General features: G+C 40.4%; 1 protein-coding gene across 1 annotated transcript in view; it reads right to left on the bottom strand.

Moving 5' to 3' along the window:
- Positions 1-9876, bottom strand: part of pappa2 (pappalysin 2) — a gene marked incomplete at its 3' end in the record, with an annotated part of 80487 nt that extends 70611 nt beyond the window's left edge. Inside the window, exons 1-4 of the mRNA XM_034138022.1 lie at positions 8543-9876; positions 4228-4460; positions 3109-3336; positions 2380-2978 (exon numbers count right to left, since the gene is read on the bottom strand). Of these exons, the coding sequence (XP_033993913.1) occupies positions 2380-2978; positions 3109-3336; positions 4228-4460; positions 8543-9509 (2027 nt within the window). The remainder of the gene's footprint in view (positions 1-2379; positions 2979-3108; positions 3337-4227; positions 4461-8542) is intronic.
- Positions 9877-10539: the final 663 nt, after the last annotated feature.

Here is a 10539-nt window from a genome sequence, read left to right on the forward strand (position 1 = left end):
CAAAGCAAAGGAATCGAGCATCTGAGTTCTTAAAGAGCCCTACGTGTCACCGGCAGTGTGGATAAATTAGAAGCTAATCTTCAATTTCCCATACAATAGTATAATTGTGTTTCCACTAGTTCACTTTTGTAAAACCCAACAGTCATTTATATACAGTTTAAGTTTGGAATGGTTACTTGCCTTGGACTCGGGTATTGGTTAACCAAGTTCCTGATTGACAGAATGAAATACCAATAACCTTCTGTTGGTATTATTTATGAATAAGACAGTAGGCATTTCCTCATCTTAAATCAAATGTTCCCAAGGTCATGACCTCTGCCTAAGGCAACGCTTGAGCATATATCAAGTTTTGTGTTTCCTTTATTCATAGCTCAGCAACCCTAACCATCAGTCAGTCATCAAATTGTGATGAAATTACTTTACAACAAAGGTTTTCTCATATTTGTTAATAATAAACATGATTTGAAGCTAAAGGAATTGGGTTGAATAAGGAATAAATATCCAATTTGTGATTTTAAATAAGTGTTATGTAGATAGAAAATGTTTATCTTCGCTTAAATTGAAACGTTGGGATTTGGATTATGACAAAAGAAGTTGTAATCCTTTAAAAAAGCTACTAGTTTAAAAATCATTAATACATCCTTGCGTTAAGCTGTCACACTCTGTCAACTCTGGACACCAAGTGCAAAATCGTTTTAAAAAATAGCTCTCGCTCCCATGTTCTGTTTCCCAGTGGCCAAGTGTAAAGCTTGTGGTTACAATTTGGATTAAGAACGGGGTCTTTAAGAGCCTGGGCCGACGACTTCATGGCGAGACTTCATGCATGCTATTTGGAACTCTGCATGAGCCTGTCTGTCAGACCAAATAGAAGACAGCAGGCTCCCGCTCTAGTTGTTTAGTAAAAATAAGTGTGTACTTTGGCCTCTTCACCCGCCATCCCCACTTCACAGAGCCCTGTTTAAAACCACTGGGGAGAGTGAGAGTACCAATTTGTAGATGTAGCATGTCGAGCTGTTCATTGCAAATCCCTGCTGAAGCACAATTTAGCGTGCTGAAGCAGATATTCACCTCATGGGGAGAAATTAGTGGCCGTTTATGCTCTCCTTGCCTCTGGAAAAACATGTTCTCCTGACTGGCTGATATACGTATCCCCCTGGTGCTTTCACCACTCTGTCAATCTTACATTGTAGCCCTTTACACTTTTCTCCTATCTTAATATACATTGATACATATCAATGGACCGGTCAGTTTACTGTATATTCAAAAAAATGTATGGGACATGCAACAACATACTTCTGGAAACAATTTACTTAAAATCCTCTAAGACAGTAATGTCAGATTTCCTTTAGCTTAGAACATATTTTTTGGTTGTCCATTGGCAAACTTTGTGGATATTACCTGATAGTTGTTTGGTACCAATGCAGTCGAGGTTCCAAGTGAGCTGTGCGGATACTAATAACACTGCAGACCGCTCAGTGGTCAGAGAGAATAAAAACTGAAATCATAACTTGGACAACAAGGTACATTGTGTACAAATCAACAATTGCTTTATAGCCAAGCTACAGTCAATAGCGACCGCACATTTTGTTTATACAGTCAACCTAAATTTGACTAAATGGAGGGGGTACTATCTGCATGCAAAAAGGAAGTTGAGAAAAGTTGATAGCAAAAGTAAATTGAGCTACAATTGAGTCCTACAATGTAGAGTACAATTTGGCATAATAAGACCCTGTCAACTAATGTTTATTTTCCCTTTATGTACAAATATAACACTGTGACACATCTGCAGAAAGAGTTAAGTTTCATTCGAAGTAATTTAAAGGTCCCCTATTATACTGTTTTTCATCAATATGTTATAGGTCTCAGATATATACAAAACATGTCTCTGAAGTGTTTGGCTCGAAATGCCAAACATATCACCCATTGTAGCATCCCATAAACCCCTCTGTTTCAGCCCTTTTTCAAAAGTGCTGATTCTCTGACTGTTACTTTAGATGAAAATAAGGAGCCACTCCCCACGCCCCTCTGAGAGATATTTGGTTAAAAAGAACACAATGGTGCTCTAGGAGGAGATTCAGGTGATAAGGTGGGCGGGTGTTACCTTGGTTGGTTATTGGCTAATGGTTACACAAGCCAAAAAAACATTATGACATCATAAAGTGGCCAAAATCTGATCAGCTCATTTTCAGACAGGTTTTTATATAAATGGATCAGGACAAAAAGAGCAAATATTTTTTCCTGAAACTTTCAGAATCTCTTTACACAGAGGGGACACATGTTTATGTATAACAGACACGAAAAAGTCAATTTTGCATAATAGGTGACCTTTAACAGAAACCAAAAAGAAAAAACTACACGTTAGAGCATTTGGAACCTCACCTGTCAGGGGACTCGGGATCGAAGCAGGTCTTGAGGACGTCAGTGACCCCCGGGTCACAGCAGTCTCCATCATCGTAATCATAGTGTATACTGTTGCACTCCATGTTACAAACTCCATCCTGTCTCTTCCAGTTGTAGCAGAGTCCCAATCTAAGGCAGTCCCCTCCGTCATGGCCTGTCCTCGGGTGGTCGCACTCAGGGTCACATTTGCGGTTCCCAATCTTCCCAATCCGACAGTTGCTGAGAATAAACCGCTCTCTGAAGCTGGAGTTTCTGACAGTGTGCACGCTCAGATCCAGGGTGATGTTGTAAGGGCGGAATGCCTCAGTTAGAGCCAGGTGCTGGAGCTGGATCTGGGCTTCAGACACGGTGGGATTTCCGCCAGAGTCATTGCAGAGGTTGACGATCTGGTAGCGAACTTGCTTGTTAGCACGGAGCTGCCAGTTGCTGTTGTAGCCGGAGATGATGTCGGTGTTGTCGCAGGGTGTCAGGCCACAGGGTGGCGGCAGGAACGGAGATACAAGTTCTTGTTCAGGGACAGGAGTGGTGATGATTGTTGGATGGAGGCCAACTTTGTTAGGAGTCCATAGCTGTTCCACCTCAAAGTAAGAAGTAAAATAAATACATGTTATTACTAAAACCAGACCAGTTTTAATGTGGAACAACTAAACACGGAACAAGTTTGAGAGGAAAATGATTTTTTGCAAAAAAAGAGATATAGTTGATTACATTAGTGAAGTCAGCCCACATTGCCACCAATGGCTCGCTTTTATCAGTTTGAAGTGGCCGCTTTAGCAGGTCCTCATGAGAGCGGTCATAGCCCCACAACACCACACCCCCTATGTGGCCCCTGAAGCTGTTTCCCTGATCCGATTGGTTACTGCCAAGGAATAGGGTTCTGCATGTCTTCATGTAAGGACTGTAGAGATTCCCCGACTGATGACTGCTCTCTCCCACCTGAAAGGACAAGCAGGGGAGAAATGACAGCCAAACAATTCAAAAGGGGCAGAAAATAAATGTCTCTCCCTTGCATTGTTACAAACATAATACCAGTTATGTTCTAATCAAAAGTTCCTAAAATGATTTGACTTCCTAAAAAGTACATATTTAGCATTAAATAACCCAGCTGCTGATTTTGCATGTCACTTGAGAAGCTCTCCATCTGATTGTCAACAAAGTTAAGGCCTTTTACATATTTTCTCTATTCCTTTAATGTTCCGATTGGTTAACACTACAACAGCCTGCTATTAATAAGGCGAGCTATCCAAAAAACAACTACATTGCCAAGATGATTCAAACACTGTATTTGTTACAAAAAAATGAAATGATTGATCAATTGAGAATGGCCAAATTAGAAGCTAATATAGTCTCTTGCTCTGTCCTATTTCAATTTTTCTGAAACTGGCATGAAATAAATTGGATGATGAATAAATAAGTATTTAAGAAAAAAAGGTCATCTTGACCTCAGAAATGTTTGACAAAATAATCCAAACTAAAGATCTGCATACTAGTTTTTTCTAGTCTTTCAACCACGTAACTATGTCTTCATGAGTTTGAGTTTGCTCAGTTGTCATGGAGACTGATCTGTTGACAAGCAAACTAAGTAGCTGTTCTCTATACATCTATGTCACGTTTAAGCATAAAGACGATTATGTAGCTTGGGAAACAAAATAAAGACCATGTGATGTTGGTGAAAGACCCAGAGAAATCTAGTAGGTGGACCTTGGGCTTGGATTGTGATGTCAATATACCATCATGGTATTTCAGTGATCGTTGAGTTGAAACTTAAGAGATAAATGACCAAAATGTGAGCCAAAGTTCGACCACCAAAACACTCAAATCACGCACCTTAGCTCCATCAACATACAGGGTCATGTTGTGGCCGTTGTAAGTAGCCATCAGGTGAGTCCAGGCGTTGGCTCGGTAACGCTGGTGGCTTAAAACAGTGGTGGATTTTAAAGCTCGGTCTGTGCGAAGCGTGAAGTAAAACCGTGCGTCTTTGGCACTGGCAGGTTCCACAGTGCGGACACCTACCGACCAGCCCTTCTCACTTAGTGAATGGGAACAGTTGTCAAATACACCTATGGGAAAGGGGGAAAGTAAAATATATTATAATATATATTATTTAATAAGAATACCAGTAAAGAAATTAAATAAAGCAATTATTATCTGGCAGGGTCCAAGGACTAATTCACAATGAGCTCATAGCCTTTATGAAAACACATAAATAAACACACAAACAAGCAATCTTTCCAAGTGTTTGCGGTCCTGAGGACTTGGGACCCCAGAGTAGGAGAGGCTGAGACATACAGAGAATAGACAGAGCCAGATATAGTAAGAGAGAACAGAGAGGGAAGGGAGGACGGAGGTATTTCTCTCAGCCAGGGCAAGGCCCTTGTGTTTTCATTTGCTGTTGCAACAGACACACACAGATCCACATCTGCTCCCCAGATGTGTTTCACTGGGACAGCGTGGGGTCAGGGAACCCCTTCACCCTCCTTAATGCTCTACTGTATGAGCATGTGTATATGTTTACATGACTATGTGTGCGCGAGTGTGAGAAGTGGGAAAACTAAAGCTAAATATCCTTTCCGAAGTGAGCCAGGATCATGGTTAAGCAATTCATTCAGTTAAAGAAAGCTGTCGTTGGGAGGCTAAACAGTAGCTGGGCCAAGTTAATTAGATTACATTGTACTACCAAATGTAATCAAACAAATACACGTATAACAATCTATCCCTACACACTCAGAAACATTGAGCACAATATAATATATAAGGATAAACTTAAAATGTTGCGCCAATTGTATTAGCCATTTGAAAACGTCTTTGTTCATCTTAACTAGCTAACTGAATGAAGAATTGTTTCTTATTCAGTGCAAATTAAGCCAACATGTTATTTAAATGTGTACATTCATTAAGTAATAATAATTCTACCAATAATTGTAACTTACTTCTATTTGGGTCACAGACGAGCAAGGGTACCAACGTTTAAAATCAATTTATCACGCAACACGTCATTAATAAACCATCAATCATCCAATGGTGACAAATTCACAAATGCAGTTCCATACACTTCTTGGTGATACGTGTCTCACAATTTAATTTCCTTGGAAATCTGTTGAAGTTTGGCACAAACCAGGAGGAGGGCGTTGTTTGAATGAAACAAAATTGAGCTAAAGTTTTCTGTGTTTCATGCAACAGCAGATGGTCGTGGGGAAACTGCCAAAAAAGTGACAACACTGCGTTTGCAAGAGCAAACATCAAGGTTATGGGAAAATGTGGTGTTTAGGTTGTGAGACATTTGCAATACCACAAATATTAGTTTGAGGATACTATTCATCTCTCTCCTGGTCTCCATTAGGAACTAATGTTTTAAAGCTGCATTACATTTTTTGGGGGGCCAGTTAGGGGCAGCGGAAATAGCAGAAAACACAATATTAACATAACATGTCTTTCTAAAACTGTTATTGCAAATATGTCAGCAAACAATTGGCTATTTACACCTTAAGCAGTCTGGAAGCAACATTAGCATTCACTTGGCGCCATGTTTCTGGCAATGCAAGTCCAATATTTACTCTGATTCCGTTCCCAACAGGGGAGGGAAACCTCTGGCTGTTAAGCTGCTCCGCTATTAGCATGGCGCTAATATTTCTGCAGTTTGGCGCTTGGTGGCGGTATCAGAGATTTTATTTTATTTCCTTGAAACAAGGTTGATGAAAGTCATAGAGAAAACCTCTTAAGCCAATTTCAAGGCCAGAAAACCAAAACAATGGGCTTAAAGGCAAATATTTTGTAAAGCTAAAAAAACAGAGTTAAGCGATCATTTTCTGAGGTTGGTCACTACCAGTAAAATATATTATATTTTAACAATAACTGTATTTTAATGCATGAAATGCGTTTGAATTCTCAAGTTTTCTACATTTAGGCAAGTTGTCAAATGTTTTAACCTTTATCAACATTTGAAAAACCAATCCTTTTTTAAGACTATTTACTTTCTCAGCATGTGTCGTGTCGCCCCATCACAACAAGGGCCTTCATTTTAACCAGTTTTCGAATAATATCATTTAAGACATTAGCATAAATGTTGGCCAAAATAAAGTACATTAATCAATACATAGTACTGAGGAAATTCATTAATATCATTGTTTCTCAAGCACTCTGGGCACAGTAACATATACAATAACATGACAAAAAAAGAATGCAATGTACAAACAACAAGACAACAAGTGACCTTTAGAAGTCTAACCAATATCAATGTCATGTCTAGCAGAAACAATAGGAGGTTTTTTTTCACTGTATTTGTCAGATTCCTTCAGAACACTACAAAGAGAAAGGCCCATGCCACAGAATTCCACCCTCACATAAGGAAGCAATGAGGGGGAAAAAAGTAGTTGAGTGATGGAGTGGGATCTTTGATCAGAGTAAATGTGAGCCGACGTAACAGTTTGGGGTCTCCCTCACTATCTGGACAGCTGTGGTGCTGCACCGTCGCGCTTTTATCCTCTTCAATTTGTTTGATGTAGGTGTTGTCCTGTCAAATGTGCAGCTTTTCAAATGTGACATTCACTTTTAATGTCGAAAAACAGTGATTTCCAGTTTTGAGTGAAGAATAAAAATGTAATTGTATGTTATGATAAAAACTGGTTTTAAAATAATGTTATGTCATCAGATAACTCACTATGCATGCATGTGGAAGTTTTTTTTTTTTATTCTTCTAATAAAGGATAACCATTTGGAGCCTGGCTCTGTGTTCAATTGAAAGTATAAGCCTTTTTGTACACAATTAAATACAATTGTTTTTTTTCAGCAAAGAGTAAAATAAGTCGATGACTATTTCCCAGATACCAACACGACCCTATAAAGTCTTGATTTGTCCCTGTTAGATTCCTAAACCCAAACACATTGAATTGACAATCATCAGCAAAAGTAATTATATAAAACTGAGCAAATCCTCTTTTGCTTGATAAAATGACTAAAACATGTAACTGATTATCAACATTTTTTATTATTTTTCTGTCAATCAACCAAGCCATGTTCTTGTGTTTCAGGCCTCATAATGTAATAATTTTTTCCCGGATTTCAGTCACCATGTTGGCAGTAAACACCAAACAGAGTAAACCCTGGTTGAACTCTGTTTGACCTTTCTGGTGAAAAGTAGGCTCATTTTTTCTTGGAAGCCATTTAACACTAACGTCACACAGCACAAGTGATTGCTGTTAAAAAAGAAAACCCAAATGTTATTATGGTTAGTAGATATAGTAGTATAGCTGTCACAAGTTATTTGCAATAACATACAGCACCATTAAGTGTCAGAATATAATCTAGGATACTTGAGAACTGGGAAAGAACAAGCAGACAAGGAGAAAAAAGTTCTGATACTGATCAGTATAGTTCTCAGATTGGGAAAGTGTTCTTGGAGAAAAATAAATGAATATATCTCCCAAATTCTGTCATGGGGCATATATCCCCAACACAGTGTGCGGTCATGAGACTCTGCTTACATCTTCCAGGGGGGAACTTTAGTAAGAAGCCAGATATGAGTTTTACTAACACAGAGAAGTTTTAAGATATTTTAAGTAGTAAAACCAGAGTGTGAAAACACCCAGTAAAAGTAAACATCTTACTTTTCAAACCTTAGTTATTAGTTTTCGTAGTATCAAATATATTACAAGGCAAATGTGCCAAAGTACCAAAAGAAAAGTAGTAATTTTTTTGTAGAATGTTCCCTGACAGTGACTACTAAAAGGATGTATTTTGGGACTAATTTTACTGTTGCCTTGTATGTTTAAGGATGTTTAAAGTTCTGCTAATTGTAACTATTGCTTACTTTAACATGTCATCTTTCAGTTTAGGGGAGACATACCAAATAGAGATACTTGTTATTCACTGGACTAAAAGGGTAGGTAAAATTGTAATATGGAAAGTAACTAAAGCTGTCAGATGTAATAAACTACAACATTTCATATTGGCTTCTGTGATGTAGTGGATAATAGGTATACAATTGCATACAATTGAGATATGCCTATACAAGTAAGATAAGCCTACAAGTACCTTGAATGTGTAGAATATTTAAGTACAGTGGGTCTATTTGAGTAATTTGGTGCTACTTGTACATTCCACATCAGTTCGTGTCTATCATGCATCATGCTCAGTTTTCACCCACCTGCTATGACTGCAGGGTTGCTCTGCCCTCCCTCAGGCTTCACCCACAGCTCCAGGCTGAACTTGGCCCTCGGCAGCTCCACCCCTGCAGCCGGTTTCACCTTCAGCTGCTCCCTGCGTCCACTGAAGTACAGGGCAGTCATCCAGGAAGGGGGCACCCTTGGCAAGGGACTCCCCCAGGGAAGGGAACTCCCGACAGGCATGTTCGCGGGCTGTTCTTCCTCCACCACTTCCCCGGAGTAGTCCTCGGTACTATCCTCAATGTTACCGGTGGAGGACTGCTGGTCTCCATCTTCCTGCTGCAGCCTGTAAAGTACCAGGAGACCCCTGGAATCTGTTGAGCTGTCAGGGAAAACTTTCTCCCAGCTGGAGTTACCGTCTTCCTCGTACGGAGACGCGCCGCCGAGGCTGCGAGTGACCCTCGAGCGAGTGCTGCGGGAGGGCTTCGTGTGGCCCGAGGAGGACACGGTTTTCCCGGGGTCTTTAAGGAGAGGCTTTCCAGGCTGCTGCGTGGTGCTTTCACTGACATCATTTGTCTTTCGCTTGTCGTTTGTGTGGCTGTTCTCAAAGTGCCGTCCGGTAACCGTATCATATCCGTCCCCAGCACTCTCCGCCACATCCTCCCCCGCGGCAGCGACCCGGTGGACCCCGGTGTCAAACCTGCTGCACCCTCCCTCACAAACCGAAGGAGCGCTCTTAACACTGTACGGCTCTCTCCGGCTCGTGTGTGTCCTCGGACGGACCGCTGGAGGGCGGTGTTGAGACGGGGAGAGGGAGCGGGGTTGCCGCAGGGACCTCCAGACGCCGGACGAGGTGCAGGGTTCACCTGCTAGCCTGGAGAGCTCACTGTCTGCCCGCCGGGCCATGCTGCGCTTGTACCGGCTCAGTGCATCGGAGCGAACCGGGCTGAGCAGCCACGTGTTAGTGATGAAAACAAGGAATATAGCCAGTAGTCTGATGAACAACATTGTGTCAGGTTAGGAACAGGTTTTTGTCGTTGTTTTATTGAAGACAAATTGGGGGGGAAAAAACGTTTTAGCTCTTAAAAAGTCAGCCTCTGGTTTCCAGGTCAGCAGCAAGAGGTCTCACGCCAATTCGCCAAACTGGTTATTCGATTTGTTTGTTTATATTTACTGAGTAATAAAGAAACATCTGTTTAGGCTACCGAATTAGAAAATGTATTTATTGTGGTAAACAAATTGTAAAAATAATCAAATGTAAAATAAATCAGTGCATTCGAAATGAATGAAAGAAAGAGGTTGTCACATTCTTGAACTTATTGGATATTGAGGTTCTTTGTATATGTTTTGTATTGATTTTGAATAAAGCAGACGTTTAACAGCTAATCTGACTATTTTCTCTGATTCTGAGATCATCCAAATCCTTTCTTCACGCAGCTGCAGCACAGTTCTGCACTTTGCACGAGCCTTCTTTACATTTGTGTATTCCGCAAAATATCTGTAGCGTGTTTAAGTTTCTGTTTACTTCTAGAAAAAAAATATTAATTTATAAAACTCCTTTCTGCGTTTCAGTAAGCCAAACAATTATGTTTCAACGTCAGGCTGATTTCAAATCTGAAATAAACAGAAACAGAATTGTTTTTTTTATAACCTAAGAGGGCAGATTTCAATTCCAGGAATAAATCAGGTGAAATCTGATCATTTCAATCCACACTGACTTTGAATAAAGCCTATTTGTTACCTGACCACAGCGGGATCATTCAGTGCGTCCTGATCCAAAATATGGCTGCAAGGTAAATCAGAATAATGAAAAAAGAAAAGTCACTCCAAACTCAGTGCAAAGTGCCAGTCCTTAACTAGCTCTACTTGTTGAGCAGAAGCTTTTTCCTATAATTTCTGAAAGAGGGGACACTAATATTAGTCCATTAAATCATAGCTCGGCGTCTGCGCGTCAGCTCCTCTTGGTTTTTGTTGTGCGTCTGTGTGCGCCTCAGAGTGACTTGCTGCTCCTCTGCATCGGTCCGTGCAGTAGTAGTAA

Source organism: Trematomus bernacchii, unplaced genomic scaffold (genome assembly GCF_902827165.1).
Source record: "Trematomus bernacchii unplaced genomic scaffold, fTreBer1.1, whole genome shotgun sequence".
NCBI classification, from domain to species: domain Eukaryota; kingdom Metazoa; phylum Chordata; class Actinopteri; order Perciformes; family Nototheniidae; genus Trematomus; species Trematomus bernacchii.